We start from the raw sequence: 25,646 nt of genomic DNA, 5'->3' as shown, positions 1-25,646 counted from the left end.
CATATGAATCAATGGTATGCTGTAAATAAATCTCAGGTAATCTCTTCTCTTTAAACTATCATTCAGAAAGGGAATTAGAAACTGATAAGACAAGAGCCTGTAGTTTGAATTTAGAAGAAGAAATTACACCAGAAAGTGTTCTGCTGGCGTGACCAGATGGATGTTAGATACTAAGACCAGGAAACAACCACTGTGAGGGACTTGATTGCACATCCTTGGTGGAGTTGGTGGAGACAGAGTGTAGGAACAGGCAGAGGAGGCGAGGTGGTGAGGAACAGCCGGGCGGGAGGGCAGGGAAGGAGCACAGGGAGCAGGCTGGCTGACAGGGGAAAACATCCCCTGGCACGAGGGAGCTGCCTCAAGAGCGGCTGGTGAGGTGATCCATTTCCGTCTGTGTGGCCACCAGGTTACCCCAGGGGCCGCTCCGTCTCCCACCCCGCCTTCGCTCAGGGGGCTTCTTCCCACAATGGGACTGGGGAGAGCTGAGAGCCGGAGCTGGGTACAGCCCAGGTAGCTGATCTCCAGCACAGAGTGAACTGCAACTGAGAGGTCAGTGTTTTAATTAGACGCAGCGGGTGGGAGGGAAGAGGATTTAGATCAATGAGAGTCTAGTCCAAAGGAACAGACCCCAAACTGTTACGTACTTGACCTTGAGCTTGCTGAGGCTGGCGGGGAAGCAGAGTTCACATAAGTGCTGATGCTGAGAGGGGTATGGCTGGTGTATGGCACCCTGGCGAAATGTTTATTTATTTCAGCAGAAACTACACTGCTGTTGCATATCTAAGCAGTGACATCTCAAACATCTTTAAAGGCTTTTTGAGCCTCAGAAAGTATCCTGTAATAGTTAATCTATAGACTGCAGCCAATCAGAATCCCTTTGAGTAAGTCTGTAAAAAGCTATCTGTGTTTCAGCTCTTGTCCGCTTCTCATTTGAATGTTTGGTGATTTTTGTCAGTGAAAATAAAGGTAATGATTATAGTAGTACTTTGAAATTATATGGTGCCACTGTGATGTTCCAATGCCATCTGAAATAGCGGAGGGTGAAGCTGTCGTTCACAGCTGCTGTGCTCTGTGCAGACAAACTAGTTCATCTCTTCAGGGATTCACTGAATGGGCTTCAGCCGGTGCACCTTTCCTCTAATGTGAACACACCTGCATGACCAAAGCTTTAGACCCAGAAGCACAAAAAGTCTGCAGTCAGTGATAAGGTATCTCATGTTACCCAAAGATATCTAGATACAGTATTTTCTAATTAATATCATCTTCTGAGGTGTACTTGAATAGATTATTGGATGCTTTCATGCATCTGTAATGCTAATTTATTGCCTCTGCACATATTAAAAACGTTATCCCACAACTTGAAGTTGAGATAAGCAGTATATAGAGTCCTAGAATAATTTGGGTTGGAAGGAACCAACCAAGCTCGATTCAACAAGGCCAAGTGCAGACTCCTGTACCTGGGCCAGGGCAACGCCTGGTATCAGTAGGGGCTGGGAGATGAAGGGGTTGAGAGCAGCCCTGCTGAGAAGGACTTGGGGGTGTTGGTGGATGAAAAACTGGACATAAGCTAGCAATGTGCACTTGCAGCCCAGAAAACCAACCACATCCTGGCCTGCATCAAAAACAGCATGGCCAGCAGGGCAAGGGAGGTGATTCTGCCCCTCTGCTCCACCCTGGTGAGTTCCCACAAGGAGTACTGTGTCCAGCTCTGGAGTCCCCAACATAAGAAGGATGTGGACCTGTTGGAGAGGGTCCAGAGGAGGGCCACAAAAATGATCAGAGGGCTGGAGCACCTCTCCTGTGAGGGCAGGCTGAGAGAGTTGGGGTTGTTCAGCCTGGAGAAAGAAGGCTCTGGGGAGACCTTATAGCAGCCTTTCAATACTTAAAGGGGGCCTACAGGAAAGCTGGGGACAAACCGTATAGCAGGGCCTATTGCGGTAGGACAAGGCGTAAGGATTATAAAGTAAAAGAGGGTACATTTAGACTAGATAAAAGCAAGAAATATTTTACAATGAGGGTGGTGAAACACTGGCACAAGTTGTCCAGAGAGGTGGTAGATGCCCCATCCCTGGAAACATTGAAGGTCAGGTTGGATGGGGCTCTGAGCAACCTGATCTAGTGGGAGGTGTGCTTGCCCATGGCAGGGGTGTTGGACTAGATGACCTTTAAAGATCCTTTCCAACCCAAACTATTCTATCATTCTAAACATCCCAAATAGTGATGCAAAACGTTTTGCTGGTTCTTATCAATTATTCAGCCTTAATAGTAAAGGGTGTATGCTTTTTCATAACAACAAAGCACAACTTCGTGCTGGAGTTCACAGTTTTTGCTCAACTGTTGAAATGTGTTTGTTTAGCATCTTAGAATTAGACCTCTGGTGGATAAATACTATTTTGGGGAGATAATTTTTGGATCTTTAATGTCAAGGTTTGCTCTTTGTCTTGAGAAATATCTCATCCCTTCTGCAAAACGTTTACCTGACAAGCTGATAGAGTCTGTCCCACATAGTAACTTTAGATGAAGCACACTCAGGGTTCCCTCTAGCCTCTTGTGCCAGCAGGTACGTTCTTTGAGTTGATGCCTGTCCTTTCTCTCAGCCACTACAACATATGGTTTGAGGAAGCTAAATCTCTTTCTGCTGATTTTAATCTACCTTATCTGTCTCTCCACAGTTCCCTAATGATAACAAAGAGCAACAAGACATTTCACTACCACGGGTCACCTGCTATCTGACATAGAAATGCTGGGGGCTGAAACTCTGGGCTGCTTTATAAATATTGATTTATACAGGATCTGAGGTGGAACTGAACTTACTATGCTAAATTGGAAGGAAATATGAAGCTTTTGGGTGTCTATTCCTTCTTTTTTTTTTCTTTCTTTTTTTTTAAATTGGCAATTATTTTTGAAGTGTCTGTATTTATTTATCCATACTGATTATTATAGTGGTTTACCACCACATTTGCATCGATACATTGCATAATCCTAAATTATCGTTTTGGTTTTTTGTGTTGCTGCTCTCTGAACAGCTTTTATTGCTTTTTCTTGGCTTCACTGCAGACTGTCTCCACCCTCTTGCCTTCTGCAACTGATCAAATTTTGCAACGAATTCTCTGCTTTGAAAAGACTCTTGCTTCCCACCCATGCTGTTCTCACTGAGGTTGGAAACATTATTAATTTTATTTAGTGTGGGGAAAAACTTGGCTATCCCTTCAAAACCATATTTTGAGTCTGTAATTCAGTGAAGTCCTTATTTATGATGGTAATAGCTGTTTCTCCTAGTCCTGTCCAAACTGAGTTCTCTCTGGTTACAAGAGAATGAAGCACTGTTTTCCGTTTTCAAGGCAAAATGGTCCTATTTTATTTTTCAGTTTGGAGAAATAGCAGCATAACCTTATTTAGAAGGTTTTCTAGGAAAAGAAGCAGCTGTTATCTTCCACATTATGCTATCTTTTAATGGCTTCTCTGCCAGGAAGGAAGGCAGGCAGTTGTATACAACTTGATGAGTGTAAAGCTGCTATTCTGAGACTTGGATTTTCCACTTCTTTCCATCCTGAATCAGTGCTCATGTGTAATGTCAAGGAATTTCAATTCTGTCCCTTATTTAAAGTGTGGGTTTGATGTTTTTTTGGGTTTGTGGTTTTTTTTGGTTTTTTTTTTTTCCTTTGGACTCCAAATTACCTAAGTACAAGATAATAATATTGTATGATGATATGGATAAAAGCACTTCTCAAGAATTGCCATTTCAGATGTATACAGTGCCCCTGATAGAGGCTGGTTTTACTGAGGTCACAGTTAGGTGTGCCAAAAGCCATACAGACAAGAATGATGATTTCCTTGCACAAACACAAAAAGCATGAGTGGTAGCAGTATGGAAGATGTAAATGAAACCTTCAGAAAGCTATACGGCATTAAAGCGCTGGCTTTCTTCCCTTGGGACACACTAAATAATATCTGGGAGGAGGTAAGAAACTCTGGATCTGAAAAGAAAGGTGAGCTGGGGAAGACCTGTAACTGAACATCATCACTGACAGTTTCATGGCAATCGTGTTGGGTTTCACTTGACCATAGCAGCAAAGTAATTACATCTTACATCTTACCTATCTCCCCCCTCCCTCACCCGCCATGTAAAAGGAAAAAGTCAAAGATGAAAGGTAGTTTTTCCTTCCTTCAGTGGTTGTGGTATTTTTTCGAAGCACTGTGAACAGGTTTTGAAATGGCTGTATTAAATTATTCCAGGTCATAGTTTAAGAGAAGTAGGAAAATGGTTATTTGGAGAGTTTGGTTAGAATCTGTAATATTCTGAAATCTCTGTGCCAGGCTTATTTGGAAGTTAGATAACTGGTCTCCAAATAGGCTGTAGCTCAGATCAAATCAATGCAAAAGACACATAAAAGTCAACCTCGGTCTATCGCAGGACAGCTACATTGTTGTTGATGTGTTAATTCTGTGGTTAGTCTTATGGCCTATATTTTTAAATCTTCAAGCAGTTAGTGGACTGATCCCTAGATACTTAGGTAACTTGGTCATTTTCCATATGTTTTGGTCTGCTGGTAGTCACTTGCTTGATCCTGATCAAGATGAACAAATATAACGAAAATGACACATTTCAGTCTATTAGCTAAGAGGCTTTTGGCTTTTCAAAGCTTTTTTCAAAGCCAAGAGTGAGTTTATATGTGAAAGATTTGCAGGATGTTAAAAGGTGAAACGCTGGAGAAGGTGTTTGCCAGTTAGGTGCAAAACCAGAGAAACGAGGGCACACAGGGAATTTCAAGTGCAGCAGACAACAATCTCTTGCAGGCAGTTGATTCAGAGGCACTCAGTCTGAAAAAGGAATTGACAGAAGACTGGATCAGAGAAATCACTAATGGGACGAAGCCCCTTTATAGCCCACAAGTTCGAATGCATAGCTGGTCTACCATGACGTGAAATCAGAAAGGAGCTGTAAGCTCCATCATACAGTTTTTTGTAATAGCTGTTAAACTATGGGTTACTCTAGTTCAAGCGTATTAAATCTTGAATCAAAAAGCATAAAATATGTACTTAAGTTCATCCCCAGCATAAGTCTTTGGATGTGAGACTGCCCTTAAAAAAATGTAATTTGTGGGGATATTGGCTTCTGCTGGTGAGTTCTGGTTCTTGGACAGCAGCAGCAGATATGCCAACTCCTGCTACTAATTGCATTAGTAAAGGCAAAGGAAATAAATAGGAATTTCCTGGAGAAGGACATTAGGAAGAAGTAGGAGATCAGATTAACTTCCTAGATGAAGGTGTCTGAGTTATTTAAAGGATTCAAGTAACAACAGAAAGAGATACCTTAGTCAGAGAAGACGCACAGATACTAAAAAACAGTGCCTGTGAAAGGTGACAAAAACCAAGTGCTCTAGAAAGAGAAAGCAGGAGTGCTGTACAGCCACCCTCTCTGTGTCCACAGATAGTGAAGGTGGAGACGTGAAGTAGTGGACAAAGCATAAGAAGCTTGTAAGGACAATGAAGTTTGACAGGCAAGAATGAAAGGAAGACATGTCTAATAATAGTGTGTGTTTAATCGTTTATCTCTCATTAAGGAAATAAGCAGCTCAGAAAATGGTCATAGTTAACTTACAGCAATTAACAGTGATTCAGTACCTTCTAAGACACTGCACAGTCAGCGTTTCCTGCACACGCTTAGGTAGGGCTTTGAATGAATGTTTGACGTGGGCCTGAATCTATAGCAGAAATTTCCAAATATCCTTTTTCCCTGGTGGGCAGCTTGTTTGGGGGTGTTCTAGAAGCACACCAATTCAGTGATTCATGAACTTCTGTCCTGAAAGAGCTTGGTGAATTTGTTTCCAACTGCTTGGCCAAATGGTCCCAAAAAATCCTTTTACTGGGTTTGTGTGCTCTACAAGTGTGGATCGCAGATCAGGGCCTCAATTTGTGGGAAGCTAAATTCACATCAAGGCTTAAGCACGTTGGTCTGAACTCCCAGACACCTGAAAGCTAGGCATTGCAATTGTCATTACTTTTAAGTTCCCTGTCCTGCCCACCATTGTGCTTCAGATGTGTTATGAGCAAAGTAATAAGTCCACCCGCCTTCTCTCTGCGCTTCAAGGCACCGGTGAAGTTGGCCTGAACTTCGCTCTGGCTTAGAGCCACAAGTGCTGGCAGCAGCCAACTGCCTTTTTGCCTCTTCACTTGTGTCAGCAGCCAGCTGCCAGTTTGTGGCCGTGTGTAGCATGTGCCACTTCTACAACCTGCTCATCCAGCACCTGGAAAGGGAAGGATAAAGGGGGGTTGGGTGGCAGAGACAGGAAAAAATAGTGAATCTGGAGCTTCATCTGTACTGACGAAGTTGGGGGAGCATGGACCTGTCTGCCACACCAGCCTAGGGAAGGCTCCACCAGCACAGCTCAGAATTTCCTAGAGATCCCAGAAGACTATTTGATCATTTATTTTGACTCTCCCATATAAAGCAGATTATAATATTTCTCACAGTACTCTGTGGGGAGGGTTAGGTCACAGCTTGGGTTAGATTTTAAAGTGTGCCTGTTCTCTGTCTTGAAGGTTAAGATTTTGTACACTGTCAGCAGAAAGCAGAGGGTACCTAGGGACCACTAATACCTGGAAAGGGTCACCTGGTCAGTCCCTGAGCAGCCTGGAGCCTGCGCTCCATCAGGGCTGTATTCTAGAGGAGAGGAACCACAGAAGGACACCCTGCTCCCATCCCCACTGCACAGCATTCCTGCATCTGGAAATCTGGCACCACCTTTGCTAACACATTCTCAGGGCAATGAGGAACAGATTTAGATGGGTTTTTTTATATCTGTTACTGCAGTCTTTTCCCTGGACGATCTTTTCTATCTGTATGGTCTGGATATCTCTGTTTTTCTGCTACGAGGACTTGTGCCAAAAGAAGACCCGAATGAAGTAATTGGTCTCCTCTGCGCCTCAGTCACAAAGACCCGTGTCCCTTGGTGCTGTCTTAAAGGATCCCTGCAGGTCACTCAACCAGCACAAAAAAGGCATCCCTTTCCTGCTGCCTCTGCCCACCCAAGTGCATGCCGTTAAATCACAGGCCCTACAGCAGGTCGAGATCATGCTCCACAGCTAAGCAGTAAGTAACTAAAGCTTCAAGTGTCCTGCTAACAGAGCGTCACCCAAGCATAATCCGGGCCCTGACTCAAATTGACAAGGACAGGTTGGCCTCTGAAATAATCTCTTTAAATAGCAGCAGCCATCTCTCTCGGAGGCAATTCCCTCCCCCAGCCAGCGCTGGAGTGCTGCTTTCAGCACGTCGCCCACTATTTCCCACCCAGGCATTGCAGGGCTGTCATTTCTCACAGGCAAGTGTGTCCCCTGCCCGCAGCCTCCCAGCTTTGCTTTGCACCAGGAATTACAATGAATTTTGCAGCACAGTTTCTCTACTCCAGGGTGTTAAAAAACAGAAGTCCCAGGGAACACTCCAGAGAAGATGAAGACTACGATCCTTTCTGGCAAAGGTTGGAGAATATTGCTGTCTGACTTAGAGCTAGAGTGCTCCTTTCTCCCCTGCAGGGGTCATGGTCAGCCCTCGGGGTCGGCCCAGGGCCAGGCCTACGGACATGACAACCCCTGGACCCCTCCTGCCTCCTTACAGTGTCGTAGTTGGAGTTTTGCTTCACCTCGTTGTTTATTTAGTCGCTGTGCTGTATAGGTAATGCTTTCTTTTTCCTTTCCTTACTTTCTGAAAAAAAAAAAAAAAATTGTTTGTAATTTTTCAACATCCCCCAGGGTTCTGTGGTTATGAGTTACATCTTGGAGTCGTCCACTAGAAGCAATGGAGATTTGAATACTTTAAGCCTCTGGAGGTCAGCTTTTTTATTTCTTCATGAGTATGGTATTAGAAATAACCCTAAGCATGCCAGTGGACTGCTGAAAATTTATCTTGGGATAGCCTGTATCAAATCCTGTTATTACAGGTGTTCTGTGGTTGTCTTTGTTATGGTGCTTACGGTTGTCTTGAATTCCTGTTTTAAGACTTGGATGGTGCAGGCAGAATTTAGGAGACATCTAGTACCTTGGCGTAGCACCAGCTGGGGGGTGTGCACCCATACAGATGGTTGTGTTTGCACAACCTCACTCTTAACCTTCTCCATAGTTGTTTTCTCCTCCAATTTTATTATCTGGACACTGCCAGCAAGAGCTGGAGTTGCCCGATGTAGTATAAACAAAGGGCAATTCTCGTTTCCTGCATCCTGCCAATAGTCACAAATGTTGGTAATATTTAAGACATAAATAGTTTCAGTGGGCTCAATGCTGTTAGTAAACCCTCATGGAACACCAAAGGGGAAGACAAGATCCCGGTTCTGCATTGAGAAATGGCTTGCCCAAAGTCAAACGTGATGTGACGTGTTCTGCAGTGAACTGACAATCTTAAACCATTCCTTTCATCACAGGAGCGCTCTTTCCTCTAGCTTGGGTTATGCTATTCATTCTTTATTACAAGTGAATTATGGACATATCTTAATCACCAGAGCATTTCTAAATGCAGAATACATTTGAATTAAAGAGGAAGAAAGTTTAGGTACTTGAAGAGTTTTAACCACCAAACTGTGTGCTGTGTTTGATAGTGATCATTTGACATTCCCAGCTGTGAATGTCCTGTAAGAAGTGCTTAGAGAGGTGGGTCTGTTTGAGGAACACTTGGAAGCTGTTGAAACAGTGGTAATGAAGAGGGGTGACCTTCCGAGTTCTTCTTGCTTTCAGATTACTTTTTCTCATGTTATCTATTTAGCAGTGGACACCTAGTTGTTATTCCCAGCAGTAAGCAGTGACATTTCAGTAGTGTGTCTGGAACGCTGGCAACGGATTATGACCACAGATGAAGTCAGATATAGTACTAGGCTCAGGCTCTGGTAAATCTGACTTACCAGAAGTAAGGAGATATTTTATCAGAAGTGGTAACGCAGCTTGGTTGTTCCCTGCATAAGCCTGAGCTTTCTTTGCACTTGCTGCTGGCGTAACATCACAGGGTTTTGTATGTGGTAAGTAGAGTTAAAAATGCCTGCTCGGTCTCTGGGATGGGTTGTTATGTACCTGTCTGTGCTGGATGGTCACAGTGCACACAGCCCCTATTATGTGTGCCATACAGGCTAGTAACTAAGCCCTGATCTCTTTGTCTTTAAGACACTCTGATAAGTAGCCCTGCTACGAACTTCCTGCGGGAGTCTTAGGCAAGTCACTCGATCTGTCTGTGCCCCAGTTTCTATCAATGAAGTGGAGCTAATATCTACTGAACGTGTCTTTCTGTTTAGGGGAAGATGTTGGCGATTCCAATGTGATTTAGGAACCATCACTTTACGTAGGGTTTGAGTATCTAAATGTCAGAGATGCATTTTAAATTTCCATCCTGTAACTGCCACTAATTGGAGTGATACAGTCTCAAACGGGTGTTTCTAAGTGCTAGTGTTATACTAAATAACGATAATTCAAGAAAGTAATGTTTGAGTGCCGTATTGTTTTTGATATGTTTTAACTGTACTGCCAAAGAGAGATCGAGTGTGTTCTTTCCCCATGCCTGGGGGAGTTTACTTGTCACCCTGTAGTCCTGTGGAGGACACTCAGACGCTACACAGTGCAGTAACCTGGAATTACTAGCAGTGAAGAGGACATCGGTTACGATGCTTCTTGCCATCTGTGTCTCAGCAAGCCTCAATTTTTCTATCATTTCTCTTTCATACAGACCCGCTTGCAGAGGCTGCTGAGGTGCTTTTAAGAATTGCTGCTAATGCAGCATTTGGATGTGCTTGGAGAGAGGGGCAAAAAAATGTAGAAGAGGAGTTGGGATGGAACAGGAATGTTTAGAAGCTATGGGAAAGGGGATTGCAAGAAACGGGAAAGGTACCAGAGGGGTGTGGAGGGCTCGGGCATCTGGAAGGATCAGAGGAGATGGCACTGGGGACATGGAATAAGAAGGATTAATGGAGCTGGGGAGGTTCTGGGTAAAAGAGGGATTTGGATGAGGGAAAGGGCCCTCTCTGTCATATCCTGGGATTACCTCTTTCTCACTCCTGTGAAGGAGATCCCAACCCTACTCACATCTCGGTCATAAGCCAAGCAGACCTGCAGTAGGCTGCACCCCCAGTCTCACCCCCCAGTACATGACCCATCTCTGCTCAACACTTCGAGGAATGAGGTCTTAAAAGTGTCACTTTTTGCTGTAATACCTGTTCTGAACTTGCAGGCATAAGATCTGAGACCATTTATCCAGAAAGCAGATGACAAGTATGTCTAAAACTGTATCTTACTCATGTCTGTTGCTTGGTGTGCTCCGGGAAGGTGTTCAGGGAGCCTGAGGATATAAGCAGCATATAAGTATGAGCTTAAGAAACGCATACCCGAAAACATTAAAAAAAATAAAAATAAAAAAATCCATATAGAGAGAACATGTGCGTATGTGTGTGCATGCGCTGATGAGCTAGTGAGAGGCTAGCCCCAGTGCATGGGGATGGTTTGAAGTGGTATAATGGTATTTGCACTGGTCAGTCCAAGTCAGGCAGTGGAGGGTGAAATTCTTGTCGTAGCATAGACCTAGAAGGATGCTAAAGTACTCTACAGAACTTGTACCATTCTGTCAGTCCCTCTTCGTAGTGAGTATGTATCACTGTGAACGCAGAGGATAAAAACCTGCTGTAGGAATGACAAAGAAATGCTGAGTTTTCGGTCTTATGCTAAAATTTCTTTGTTTCCTTTTGTGGCACTTGAATTTCTGCCTGCGAAGCAGCACAGTAACACGGCAATGTATGTCCATAATTCCGACTTCATTTCTGCCTCAAGATGCGTTGTTGTGACTCCTTTTGTAAGAGGTGTAAAAGCTGCCAAATGGGCCAAATGCTGGCATTGGGTACGTCTGCAAATCCAAATGGCAAAACTGGGTCAGGCCAAAGAGCAGTCTGCCCCTGTGTCTTCTCTGTAGTGGTGGCCAGTAACAGGAGCTTGGAGAAAAATAAAAGCCACCTAAGATGCTTTCTCTCATATGCTTTTGTGGAGCCTGCCAAGTAAGTGCTGAGGGGCTCCCTGAATCACAGATTGCTTCTTGAATGATGTGTTTATTGGTTGCTACTAAACCTTCTTCCACATAGTTGCACAATATTTTTTAGGAATCCATTTATACCATTGTCCTTCATAGCATCCTGTGGCAATGAGTTCTGCGAGCTAATTGTTTTCTGTAAGAAGGGAACTTTTAAGTTTTCTGTCTCATACTTTCATATGATCTCCCCCTAACGTTTATACTGGGAGAAACAGGGACTAATCCTTCCCAGTTTGCTATTTCCTGGACATCCGTGACTTTATGGATTTTTTTGTTCCTTCAGTTTTAGAAGCTAAAGAGATCCAGTAGATCAGTTCAATCTGTTTAGTCCATTTCGTGGATACTGAGGAGGGCAATCTGCCTGTGCTTCATCTGACAGGGACATGTAATTATCCTATCGTTGCAGGATAACTGTGCGGGCATTTCTTTCTCCTTGTAGTGAAGGCAACAGTTGTGGTCTGTAGGTGTAGTGTGTGCTACTACAGTATTTTATCTTCCCAAAATTATTTTTCTTGTTTTTATTAATTTCTTAGTTTATTAATATTACTATTTTTCCAAACTCATTTTCCCCAGTGCTATTTAACTTGGTGAAAATTATCAGTATAAACAAATCGGAAACAGAAAAATTATTCATTACAAGTTGTTTTTTATCATTCCAGAAGTACATTTCAGCACACGCTGTCTTTGCATTGGCTTTGAGACTTTAAACTACGTAAAGTCTTAACAAATGATATTTTTTCCAGTTCCTTAATTATTTGTGGAATGTCTGCATACAGATCTTCTCTTTTATTTTTTGCAGTTATGCTGAGCAGCTGTTCTTGAAAAAGTAGGTTTATAAACTGTATTTTCATGTTTGCTTTTACTAATCACTTTAAAGGTAAAATGTTGTGATTTATAACCATGTAACAAAGCTCGCCTGCTGGATATGTGTTTTATTGCTGTAAACCAACAGACTTTTTAATGAAAACTTTCCTAGACAAAATCCAAAAAAGGAAAAGCGATCTGTTTGAAAGGAGCAATGTTTTATAATGCTGGGGTTTGTATTTATATTGGCTCAGATTTTCATCTGGTGGGCATGATCGCTAGAACAGGGGCCATGCTTTGGCACTGTGCATGAGAAGTCACGGGCCGTCTTTTTGTGAGCACTTGCATGCGTTGCTGCCTGCTTTGACTGTTCCTGAAAACAAAATTCATACTGAGGGGATCTACGCCAAGCATACGAACTGTGTTTGAGGAGAGAAATGCATCTGACCCAACCGGGTTATTAGTTGCCTCTTTGTGGTGGATTGTCGAACCTAAACCCACTGTTTACCTTGGGAGTCTGAGAGCTCTCAGTGGGTGTGTGGCACACCCAGGCAGGTTCAATAGGGAAAAATGTCATTCACTAATGTAAATGAAAAATATGTACATGGAAGGAGAATTTTCTTCTTCATGACCATTTTCTCCAATGGTCATGAGGTGTTGTCTCCATCATGGTCCTGCGCAGATATTCACTGTTCATGAGAGCGGTGCTGCGGATCAAGGGCTGAGAATCTCCTTTGTTCTGACAAAAACATTAAATCCAAGAGTGAGGCCAAAAATCAATATCCCATTTTGGTCTTTCTATTTGCAGATAAAAATATTTGATGGCACTAGTGTGGTGAGGCATTACCCTGTAGCTTGTACTTTCTAGCAGAATCCTAGTTCATCAATGGACTTCTTGTGGTCATCTTTGGCTGGTTTTTATTCTGGACTTTTTGTAGTTGATTGCAACAGATGCAGGGAAAAAGTGTGAATTTATCTCCTATCTCAAATGCCAGTCAGTAAAAAAAAAATCGACCTAGAAAAATCACACATTTTTGATCTACCTATATATTTTACCCCACATATACCCTTTTAACCAATTGCCAGTGTAAGAAATATCATTCATTGCTAATGCTTGCTAAACATTTTAGATAACGTGTTTAGAGATAAGATGTAGATGTTCTTTTCTTTTTGGAGTGGTTATGGGCTATTATGATATGAAAAATGGGAGTTTTTTTGGGGGGGAGGTAGGGAATGAACTCTTCACAGTGATGGGGCGTCTTAGATGATGATAACTGTTGTTGATGCCAGGGGCTGTGCTGTAACAAATGCATGGGGAGACAGTCTGATCTGATTCTCATCTTTGCGTTAAGCTAACTAATATGCGTGGGAACTAACAGTGGAAGCTTAACATTTTTATGAAGTGTTCCAACCCTCTACCCCCAAAGGAGCAGAAATGCAGAAAAGTATGGAATATAGCTACTTGATAAGCTATTTAATTTGAAGGCGGCAGAATGCCTGCTGTTTGTGTGTATTAGCTTTAAGATACAGTATTAGGAAAATATTTTAAATCACAAGTTTCAACATAAATATGTTGAAATATGTTATTTCTTTATCTTAGAAAATTAGTATTCATCTCATTAATTTCGGAGAGACAAGACCTTGCTACAAAAATTGTCCTCTTTTGTCTCCTGTGAAGACATAAAAAATGATTGATGCTGCTCCTATATTACTTGATTGAAATAACAAAACCTTTTATGTTGCCCATATTGTTATGTGAAGTCCTCGGTGGAACAATTGGAAGTGTAATAGGAAGCAGAGCTACTGGCACAGATTATTGGGACTACAAAGCAAATGGATGACAGTGCCAAAAGTGAGGCAATTGCTCAAAAAGCAGCTCTTTCTAAATATTTAATTCTTTTTGGAAATGATTACAATGCATATTCCAGTGCTGATCACTGCTGTAAAATTAGGGCAACATTTGCTTTAGCCAGCCCTGCTGATGAATAACTGCGTAACTTAAATCCAAATTATTTAGATTGTGAAAATGGTAAATATTTTTTCTGTCGGAGATGACGCTGAAATCTGACATAATTTAATCTATATATTTTTTAGAAAACCCTTTCTTCCAAGTAGATTAATATTGAGTCCTTCATGTAGAGGGGCTTATACCATCTGCGCAGTCGTAGCCACAGACCAGGGGTGGTGCTAGCTCTTTTCCAAATGACTGGTCTTCTGCTTAATGCTCCTTTTTGCCCACATTACTCTCCAAATTCCAAGAATTCCTAGAAGTTTTGCTTTTATTTGTTAGTAGGGCTGCACAAACCAACACTACACTATATTATCCCTTGTGAACTCTGGAACACTCTGGACCGTAGAATAAGGCAAATTTTTGCAGCAGTGTTGTCTCTCCAAAGTTCCTTGGGGAAGGAGGTTTGTGTGACATCACGGTGTCATCTTATCTGCAAGTGTTTTTATCTCTGAAGTGTTAACCTGCAGATCAGGAGACCTAGTTCTTTAGCTCTGTAGTAGGATATAATTGTTATCCCTTATCAAAATAATTTTCTTCCCGTCATGAGGTGGTTGACAACCATCAAGAGTATGCTCTGCAAGTATGCAAGAGCAGAGAAGCAGACCTCTTGTGTACAACGCAATGACATTTGTTACTGCTATTAATAGTATTAGGGAATGCTCTGCAGCAGCCATTTGCCTTTTTTGAAAAACACGGAGTTGCATACAGAAAACAGAATTCCAGTTATTCCAAAATTTCTGTAAGCACAGAGCTGGGATCATCGCTGATTGAGACTGAGTACTGAGGAAGGTTTGGCTGCCCAGACAACGTGGATTATATCTTCCCTATTTTCTTGGGTATGACAGTTTCCCAGTTTGTCCACGTGCCAGGTTATCTGTGGCTTTTCTAAAAATTTGCTGGTTACAGTAGCTTTCATTCCACCAACAAGATAAGGAAATATGACAGTAATAATTCAGTCTGCCTACTTGAGCCTTGCAAAGAGCAACCGAGATGTGCATCCTTCTTAAATGCTAAATGGCAAGCCTTTAATTATCCGAGCTATCCTAACAAGCTTCTTTTATCTGTTTTTAGGGACGACAATAAAATAAAGAAACAAGATGCCCCAGCACTTTGTGATCTTCACTGTTGTAAGGATGGGCCGATAAGAAATGGCCTCATTGGGCAGAAGTCACCCTCTATCAACCCTGAGAGACTGAAAGATTTTGGTGAGGAGGATTACCTGAACGGGGATGTGAAGACCTGGGAAATGAAGATAGTGAGCCGTAATGAGGAGTTACTTAGGGATGCCCTGTCCCGCATCCCTCAGTCAAGCAGTAGGACGAGCCTGTCAAGCTGTAACAAGCTGATTCGATTTGAAGATATCAGTGCAGCAGCTTTCAAAATCCAGTGCGGTGTTCAGAAAACCCCCTGCATGGTAGGCTGTTTATATGACTTTGCATTCTCTCGGTGTTTCTTTTATTTTCTTTATAAAAGTTGATCAGAAATGAATGAAGAGTATGCGTGAGTTGCAGCAGATAGATCTGTGTCAGATGACTCATGTTCATATTGGTTGCTGTTAACTGTCAATGAGCATTTTCTTCTTACCTGTTTAACCTAAATCCTCAAAGATTGCGTGACTTGTAAACAAAGGATAAACCACATTAGGTATAGACTTAATGCACTGTGGTATTACGCTCACGGTGAAAAACTCTTGCTACAATGAACTTAAGGTGGAGACAGCGGACTGTCAGTGTTTGGGCAAGCAGTCTTGTGGGAGGGTCTGGTTTGGAACCAGCCCTCGTATTTGGAGAGTTTGAAGGTACAGATTTTCATTCCTGGCCTGGCCAACCTGGCAAAGCCGGTTATGTTCTGTAACCGGGTCATTCTGCCATGTGCATCTTTGTCAACAAAATGAGGATATTAAGATATACACGTACAAACATACGCACCCATCGATCAGTCTGGGTATGAAAAAGACTGAGACAGTCCCATAAATATATATGCATTTGCTAAAGCGTAAGAGCAGTACAGTGTCAAGCTATTTAATTCATAGTGTACTTCTACTGTTGGGAGCTCTTCATGGAAGGCTACTGTAGGCACTCTGTGGCTAATCTCCGCTTTTCCCTCCAGTGGGTGAAAAAGACAGTCTTTGCCAAATGGCAATTCATAGGAGCAGCCCCAAATCACTCTCCTGATGAATCCCTCCCTGCTGCTGAGCCGGGGCACCCCGGCAGCCTTGCTGGCTGTGGGTTGTCTTTGTGGCCTGCACAGGGAAAGGACCTTGGTGTCAGAGCAACTGCTTGGCATTAACAGTCCCTGGAGCATAGCGGTTGGCTCTGCAAGGCACAGCAGTTCTCCTGGCTCCCAGATGGTGCCTGCTGATCCACAGACATCATAATTACTTCTGGTGGGGACTTTTTTTTTTAGCTTAGAGTTCACAAAATAAGGATAGTTGGGTGGTTTGTTGGTTGTTTTTTTTTTTGTAGCATACTACTGAAGAAGTATGTCTCGTGACAAAGGGCATGATACAAAACCATTTGGGGCTGTAAAGTGGCACAAAAAACTTGCAGAGTGGTGTTGGCTGGAGTGCACTGAGTCAAACTGGATGCATTTTGCATTCATATATTGCCTGTTCGGAGTGAGTCGGGAGCAAATCATCCCAACAGCTGTACCTGGATTTCCTTTCGGAGTGGAAAAGTCGGCTTGCTCGGGAAGGCAGCAGGGGAGTGAGCAAACACACACATGGTCGGGGTGCCAGGGCAACCGAGGGAGCGTACCAAACTCTGCACATTGCATCATTTGTCACCAAAACTCTCAGACTGTCATGCCTGAGAGCTCAGTCAGTGCTCTAGACAGAAGTGTCAATCTTCTTCTTTTGCGGAGAGACTGTCCCAGGAAGAGAAGATTGGCATTTGTATTGTGGCTAGTGAGCACTGGACTTCTCTGTAATTGACAAATCTGGTCATATTTGTTAGACGGGTTTAATCTTACTGTACAAAGGTAGGTCCATGGGCAGGGAGAGGGAGAGTGTCAGGGCTTAATTTGGAAAGCAGAACTAGCCGTACCCTTTGACTGCCTGGATCATCCCTTCCCTGCAGCTCATGGTATTGTGCACTTCTGCCAAACTAGTGAAGTCTATCTCACATCCCCTGAGCCGTGTCCTTGCTCTCAACACATCCTAATGCAGGAAAAGGCAAGACTGCACCATTGAGCCCATCTTCTGCTCCTGCAGGCATCCCTGTAACACGAAGCTTTTCATAAACCGATCGTGGTCCCGCTCACAAGTAGTTCAGCTCTCTTTGGCCGGTTCCCACCGTTTATTCTCAGGCAGTTTTGCCCCTCAACTTAAATAGTTCTTTTCTCTTGGGTGTCCCTGGCAGATTTATGCAATGTGGTTGTATCCCCTTTCTGCATTTACTGTGCAAAGCTAAACAGGCTAACTTTCTTTAGTCTGTTTTTTATAAACTATGCTTTTGTGATGATCAGAATAGTGGAAAACCTATATCCCCACTTATTTTAGTGTGAAAATAGCCCATGACCACTCCTATTCAAAGCAATGTTCCCGCAGAAGTCATTGGTATATGCTTCATGCACAGATTTAAAAGGGAAGTATTGAAAGCACCGCATGGTGTCAAGAAAAACACAGATAACCTTTATTTTAACTCATTGCTGAGAGGTAAGAGCCCCTTTCAGGGACATTTGTTTGGATTTAAAAAACAAGCATGACTATAACCCATTCAGTAAATTGAGTAGAGAAATGCTTTCCAGGGTGATTCCTAATCTGCAAGTAAAATCATGGATGGAGCATCCTGGATCCTTATGCAGGAGTTTGCCTGGAGCTGAGATACGGCATCATGAATGATTGTAACAGACTTTATAGAGGTAATGAGTATAGGAAAACAAGGAATTAGCATTGAATTGGACATTTGGTTTGGTTACTGATGGAGGAACTTTAAGGATTGTTTTGGGTTAGCTTTGTGGGTGCCAAATGGAGGCTGTGCTGTGTGTTGTACGTTAGACACGGTGTCTGTAGTCCTTAGATAAGATCATGGTGACAAAAGGGAAAACTTACAGGCTGGTTCAATGAGTCTTATGAGGTTACCCACCAGGTCAGCACAGCCAAAAATAGCACTGACACCTACTTTGTTAGAAGTAGTTGCTATATTTAGGCTACGCCGAAAAAGGCCTCAGTTAAAGGAAGCAGAAAAGGATAACCTAAAGAGTTAAAATATTGAGTATCAAAATAAAAGAAAAATAACAATAATCTGAAGTACACCACCTTTGTGGTAAAGAGTGACTTAATCACACATATTTTTTAAATGTAGGAGACTTAACAACTTTATAAAGTCACAGGATTCATCTCCTTAAATCCTTTTTCTCATTGTTCACTCTAGAATCCAAGATTCTCTGCAAAACCAAAAATTATAAAATTAGTATGGTATGTGAAGAACCAGTAAAGTAGTATTTCTTATCTAGTGTTCTTTTTCTGTTTTGCATAGGCATTCTCCACAGATTAGGCTGTTTAGGATAGAAACTATTATCCTATTAGTGTACTAAGCACTTTCCATTCTTTCAATTCCGCAGCCAGATTTGCAAACCAGCAGCAAGCGGTAGCTCCTATTGCAGGATTTCCAGACGCAAAATAGACAATCTGGCCCCACCTATGGGTGAGGAACTTAATATATGCTTGTAAATCCACTGAAAAGCCTTAAAATATTCATCTGAAATATTTAGTTTAAGTGTATACCTTAAAGAAAGTATCTGTTTCAGATTTATTTACTTTATATAAATTCACTTTGAAAGTCCCACAGTCTGAAAAATATGTCGGTACATATTACTATGTACACTATACATGATATGCATGACGTTGCCAGATACTTTTTGAGATAAATATTTGAAATATATTGTCACGCTGTCTTTTAATCTATTTCTCTTTGTGATTTGTAATAAATGAGAGCTTGATCCCCTAAATCCGCTGGTCCTCATTTGCTTTGGCAGGCAATGGAGGAAATAGAGCCAATTACGAAATAGAGACACAGTAAGATGAGGGAACTGGAACCCAAACACTTATTGCAGCTCTGTTTCATAAGTTATCTTGTTTAAAACTCTTGTTTTAGATAATAAAGTAATAGGGAATTAAAATGATGATGCATGCTGTATCTTACTATAAAAAAATGATTAAGGTTTGCCATTAAAAAAAAAATAATAAAAAAGTCATTCACTTGGATCCTGCGTCACATGCACCGTGCTTGCTAATTCCTCTCATCTCAGGGATCCTTTCTGTTCCAAACACTGAGCATTTTCAAACAGCTGCTGCTTACACGTGCACTCCTGGGAAATACCTTTTTTATTGTTATTTCCGTCATTCTTCAAATAAGAAATGTCTTTACTAATGTCGTACTGGCCTTAGGATGCAAAATGAGCAATACTCAGTGGCGATTCAGTGGCAGAAACCATAGCAGAGTCATAACGGGACTCGAGGAGCAATTTTCTAACTGCTTTTGTATCTATTAGGAGATGACATTATTTTTGGGGTATTCAGTACCCAGTTCTGGTAAGTGCTGAAATATCAGACTGTAGGACGGTTTTTCAAATAATTGAAAATACTTATTTCAATATCTGTATTTGAACAGTAAGAGCAAAATGAGTGCTCTTTTCAGAATTCCTAATGGCATGGAATACATATTTCACTGCTCCGTGTTTGAAAATTACTTCCATAAACCAGAGTAACCTGGTAGGTAACAACACACTGTCACATATTTCTAAAGAAACAGATTATGGCATTTACTTTTTGGAGCTCATACATGGTAGATGAATGTATGCCTCACCAGGGAGCTGAACGGGTGTGGAAGATTTTTCTTAATTTTTAGATACGTCCCCATAATAATATTTCTATACTCCAGTATTCTAGGCTATCCAAGCAGTATGGAATGGACATCTACCTAAAGAAAGAGTTCCTCCAGTACACAGGATCTGTGAAGGAACGAGGTGTACTTTACCTTCTGACATCATTACCTCAGGTATAACAAAATTTCAAAGTTCAAAAAGAAATAGATTAGTTCTGCTTCACGGAAATGGAGCAGAATTAAAGATAATTTTACCCGTAATGTCCATGGAATCGCAGTGTTTCTTGTCTTTTCATCCATTGTGCTGAACAACGTATATAAACAAAGTATATGAATGTGAAATACTTTACCACTTTATTTACACTTGGCCTATCTGCTGGTGAAATCCTTAAAAATATTTGAAAGAAAAGCTTGCAAAATGTAAGCATCAGCATTTTCCTGTGACATTTAGATGAAAGTGTTTTTATGTGCACTACGGTTCTGGCATGTTGAAACCACCAAATTTGAAGTGATGATGAAATTGAGTTACAATGGGTGATGAGAAGGACCTAGATCACCAGCTGATTTTGTAATGAATTTCAGAATCATTACATAAATAGCTTGTTTATCATTTATCGTAGGAGGTTACTGAGTCTCTGCAGCAATAGTAATTATCATCGGCATGATACAGCAGGCCAGAAACAGTGGTTATTCTTGCACTTTTGTAATAATATGAATAAATCTTTCTATTAAAGGGAAACCTGAAATGAAATAATTTCACATAGGCAGGGGAGAGGGACCAGATATTGGGTCTGAGGGGCCAGATGTCGGGTCTCCTGGGATCGGCTGGAATTTTGCATCTAATTCCAATGGAACAAGAATTGAAACCAGAGGAGTGCAAGAACAGGGATTGGTCTTGTGCTGTCTTAGCTCTGCATCTAAGTCCTGAGATCACACCAAACATGCATATATTGTATCCTAATATGATCAGCTAGCAGAGGAAAAGAAGGAATTCAGACCATTAGAATGATGTAGGATCACATGGGACATCTTTGTGATACTATATAACATGCAATAAGCAACCCTATTTTTCAGGATCAGCAAAGAAAAGGGGTGATCGTGGCTTCGGACAGTAACTTTTCCATGGCTGTTGCTTACCACGCCTCAGAGCTCCGTATTCCAGTGTTTGTCATCATGTCAACCAGCACATCCCCGGCCAGAGTGAAAATGTGCCGTGAGTATGGTGCCATGGTTATATCCTATGGCACTACAGCTAAGGATTCGCAGACGCATGCAAGAAGGCTGGCGCAGGAGAATGGATACCTCTACCTCGAAGAGTAAGTGGGAAGTGAGGCTGATTAGAAAGATTAAATTAGGTACCTGTGCAGCTCTGCAAAAACAATTAGTTTCATTAAAATTTGATCACAGGTCGTCAGAATGTTCCCATTACCTGGGGTGTGGACAGTTACATATTCCCGGGCACAAATCATGAATCTTTCTGTGAGAGCTGAGGATGGAAACCAAAATGAAACACGCTTCCTCCAGATGAGGCAAACTTCCTGATTAGGAATTATATGGGCTAGTATGATAAAGGGATATATGTTAACTGTCTATGAACCTTGTCACAAAGCCTTAACGCTAGCATTCATTTTTGGTCTCTCCGTTTGGAGTAAGGTGGGTAAAAGCTAATCTTTAATGCAAAGGCTTCAGTGGCATAGTGTCAAGCAAGAGGAGGTTAATGCTGTAAAATTTTCGCATGTCTGATGTGACTGACAAAATTGTGATTGTGCCTTGAAAAAAGACTATTGAGAGGCTACTTCACATATATATTTAAAGTAGCTAAGAATGAGTATAAATTTGTTTGAACTATTTGAGGTCATTGAACAAGCCTGATCTAATAAAAACATGATTAGAATAAGGTAAGACAGGCAAAAATATTGAGAAATGATCCTTTTTTCCTTTTTTCCTTTTCTCTCTTCAATCTCTTCTTATGCTTTTCCCTTCCTTTTTTTTTTTCCTTACCTTTTTTTGAGGAAGATTACCAAAAGTGCAGAGGTGTGAATCATTAGCATGAGGTAGCCAGCAGTGTCTCTGATACCCTGAGCTGGAATGTTATTCTCCCTCCCCATCACTCCTCTGTGCAGGCCTTATCCACCACTTGGTTGTTGAATGGTGCCCACTGCAGTGAGTGCCTGTTCCCCTTTGGCTCCTAGGCTCTACTGCATTAAACATAGTAATAATGAGTAACGTTGCTTGGAAAGAGGATCCCAGGATGAGCAGAATGGAGAAAGCCCTCACTTCTTTCCCAGTTGGTTGGTTGGGAAGGCAATATTAAAAACTGTACTCTTAGCTCTGCTGACAGCAAGTGACCTATAGGGCTGGTTGCCGTGCCTTGTCTGTCACCACAGGCACAACCTTTTCCCAGACTGAGACTTTCAAAGAAACCCAACAGAATGAGGTGCCTGAGATCTCACTGAATTTTAAACCCATTTAGGCTCTCTTTGAAAACCACAGCTTTCCATAACCTTGTGATTTCCAAATTTCTGTCAGCCATTTTTGAATCGATGTGTTAACTCCCAGCTGGCTTGCATCAGCTATCACCTTTGCACGTAAGAACTAAGTCATTTTACTGTAATTTCATGTTTAATCTTCCCCTCCTCCCCAGATAATTATTTATGTTACTTAAGGTAGGTATTCTCCAAGTTCATGAAGCTTCAGGGACAACGCATGGAAGGACTTCAGCACCTAGCATTGAGGAACTTTAAATGTACACCTTACCATTAATAACATCAAAGCACTCTAATTTATTTCAGGTTTCAGATTACAAGAAACAGAGTTATTCAATCTGTTGCTAGGTTTAATTAAAAACTCACAGATGTAGTTTTTCACACTTTGGAGTAAAAAAAAAAAATAGAAAAAAACCCACTGCAATTGTGGGCCTTTTCATAATGGGATGATTGAAACCTATTTTGTTGGGAGAGCTTTCCCAGAGAGATGTATGCATATATGGATAGCCAGTCGTCTTCAGTGTGTGTCTGACACAGGTTCATCATCTCTTGCCAAAACTGTCTGTAAAACACCAGCTGATCTCCTGCCCTTTAGAATGTAACTTCTGAAATGTCATTTTATTTCAGTTTAATTCTAGCTCGCATAAAACCTCTGTCAATTTGGTCTCTGGATCTCCTTAACCAACATTTCATTCTTTCCTTCCTGAAGTAGACATTACGTGACTGTCTTTGGTTTTACCTGCACGGGTTATGTCCTGCAGTTGGGTGTGTCAATGTCAGTTCTTCCCATTTCTTGTGTGCAATTAAAATACCATGTTATGAAAATGATCACGCAAGGGTTCCATTAGAGGAAGAAAACTCTTTAACCAACTGCAACTTCCTGTGAAATTCCAGGAAGGAAATGTGATTTTTCAAGATGGAATTCAGTCATGAAGTCTATGTGATTGCTGCTTAGGTAACATGGGATTTTTTTAATAACTATAGATGTCCAGGACCTCATTATAAATGCAATGTGAAGGTTGCCAGTAAGTAACACAATACCTCTGGGATTATGTGAGAAAGATTGATTTGTGAATCAGAGAGGTAAGAGTGCCACAGATTGAATTACATGCCTGCCTGCCTTCCTTGAGAGCCCATTTTTTTCTTGTGTAACTCCGTATTGAAATACTGATCAGACCTGAACTTCGTCCATTTGTGGTATGGTTGGTCTGCTACTCTAGGAAGGACAGCTGATAGCTTTCGAGCCTTTTATTTGGAGAACAGGGGAACGAGCCTGCTAGCTGCTGTGCCAAAATGTCATTGGGGAGCTGAAGCCTGACAGCCCATCTTTGGTTGCTGATGTATCGCACGTTTCAGAATGGACGAATTTCTAGCTCTGGCTCAAAGATGCTTATTTAAATCCACAGTTTTTAGATTTAGCTGCCCTTTTCCTTGATTTTCCTCCAATGGCATATGATAATGAGAGATGTATTTGCTTTCAGAAAGCAAAAATAATCAGTCACAGTGCAAATAAAATAACCCATTTTATTATAAAAAGCTGAAGGCTAATCAGTGAACTAATGTTCTAACTAGACGTTAGCAAGGAAGACATGATTATCTGAAACATTTATGCAAACTGCTAATAAATCTCTATGCCCAGAGCAGTCTCCTTGGATAGAATTTTCAGTTGTTAGAGAAGTTCTACTCGCAAATTGGATATCCCAGGTCTTCATTCATTCTTGCAGGTCCCTGTGATTGCCCGGGTAACCATGGCAGGGATAACTCTGCAAATTCAGTTCTGAAACTTGTTTGCAGATAAGGCTCCAGAAAATTGTTCAGGGGACCGGTGATATGTTTTGTCACATATAAGAAGGAGGAGAGAGCTCCTTCAGTATCTTGATAAAGACAATAAATTCAAGGGTTCAGTTATCCACCCCACTATGATTTCTTGCCTTCATCTTTAGCTGAGCTACAGGAGTGAAAGTTCGTTACTCCCATATTTTCTCGTGTAGCTATATAGATGCTCGCCCTGAGGAATTTGCTGTGTTTTGCTGTATATGTGAGGTAACCTCTCAAGAAGGCCTTGGCCTCCACCTTGCAGGAGTTCTGTGCTGCTGTGCTGAGCCTCTCTGTGCGTGTCTAACAGTAATAAAAGCATAGCTTCCTCGTACCCAAACATCCTGGCTCAAGTAAATCAAGTGAAGTCATTGGATCTATAATTCTGTCTGCTTAGCCATTTGCCAGAAAAAGCAGAACAAACAGGCATAGAGAGTTATCATATTTTTTGTTCATATATCATTCTACATTTACATCTTTCTATTTAAAATACAAAACAGCTTTTAGAAATAGATCCAAGTTGATCATGTAACTGTACAGTGGACTTTTCTTCAGTCTTTTGACTCTGTTTGTCCCTATTCTTCTCGTTATATTACCTTTGCCTGAAAGTGTTTTACCAGCGAGTATTTTGGCACAACTGAATGTTTCTCTTACCCTTCCAGAGTACTGTGAAGGTATCAGGGTATCAGATATTGGCCCTGCGTTGTGGAAAGACTTAACTCTGTAGCAATCTGTTTGGTATTTTTGAGGTTGAACTCAGTGCTTAAATGTCATGAAAATCCACATTTGTCACAAACACTAAATTCCACTGTTAAATAAAGAGAAGGAGAACTCCTTTCGAGACTGCTTTTAGTTTGGACTGCAACATTTAAAATTTATGAAGGAAGCGATGGCAATGGAAACATGACTTCTGTCTTGCCAGCTCCATAAACACCTGATACTGGTAACAACAGAGATACGTGCTCTTCAGCACGAAGGCTACTTGAGGGGTTTGTTAATGGCACAAGTTTTCTAAAGTAGGTAACAGCACACGATGGTCTGTCTGATGGCAGCGTCTCCTGTTGTATCACCTCCTCCCCTCATTGTGCTGGTGCTTTACTCTCACATATATCCTTTTTCTGCTGAACAATGTCTTTAAAGTGGTAGATTGAACTATTATTGTGTTGACAATGCTGAGCCCTGCTGAGCTGTGCCCTTCCTTCCCGCAGGGAGGACAGTGCTGTCTACCTGTCAGGGCTGGGAACCGTGGGGCTGGAGGTCTACGAGCAGGTGCCAAAGCTGGACGCAGTGATTTTCCCTGCAGGAGGCCACTGTGGCTTGCTGGCAGGGTCGGCTGCTGCACTAAAACACCTCAACCCGCATATTTCTGTAATTGTAAGTTTCCTTTCACCTATAAAGTGTTGTGTTTTGGCAGCTTTCACCACAGGTGTTTTCAAAAGGCAGTGGTATCTAGTGATACACCGGCAGAGACTGCATATGCTGGGGACAGGGACTGTCTGATCCTGTGGGCTTTACCTAGGAGAAGAGCCTCTGAGAGACTGGGAAGCCTCCTCTCCCTTGGCTGCTTGGCTGAATTTAAGAAAAAAACATGGGAAGACCTTCCAAAGTAAATGAAATCCAGTTCTGTGTTTTGAAATAATTTCTTACAGGAAAAGTTT

The 25,646-nt window shown here is 41.8% G+C and overlaps 1 protein-coding gene across 2 annotated transcripts in view; it reads left to right on the top strand.

The window, feature by feature from the left end:
* The first annotated feature begins 7,318 nt into the window (after window positions 1-7,318).
* The window catches only part of LOC141744426 (L-threonine ammonia-lyase-like), a 32,302-nt gene continuing 13,974 nt past the window's right edge, over window positions 7,319-25,646 (top strand). Inside the window, exons 1-6 of one of the 2 annotated variants that reach the window (XM_074590307.1) lie at window positions 7,319-7,672; window positions 11,847-11,873; window positions 14,934-15,276; window positions 19,745-19,861; window positions 20,762-21,003; window positions 25,197-25,362. In XM_074590307.1, the coding sequence (XP_074446408.1) occupies window positions 7,539-7,672; window positions 11,847-11,873; window positions 14,934-15,276; window positions 19,745-19,861; window positions 20,762-21,003; window positions 25,197-25,362 (1,029 nt within the window). In that variant the 5' untranslated portion in view covers window positions 7,319-7,538. Of the gene's footprint in view, window positions 7,673-8,771; window positions 9,003-11,846; window positions 11,874-14,933; window positions 15,277-19,744; window positions 19,862-20,761; window positions 21,004-25,196; window positions 25,363-25,646 lie in introns of those variants that run through there. The other variant, XM_074590308.1, reaches the window with a different exon arrangement.

Source organism: Larus michahellis, chromosome 6, assembly GCF_964199755.1.
Source record: "Larus michahellis chromosome 6, bLarMic1.1, whole genome shotgun sequence".
NCBI classification, from domain to species: domain Eukaryota; kingdom Metazoa; phylum Chordata; class Aves; order Charadriiformes; family Laridae; genus Larus; species Larus michahellis.
Note: the sequence above shows the minus strand (reverse complement) of the source record. Positions and strands in the feature narration are given on the sequence as shown.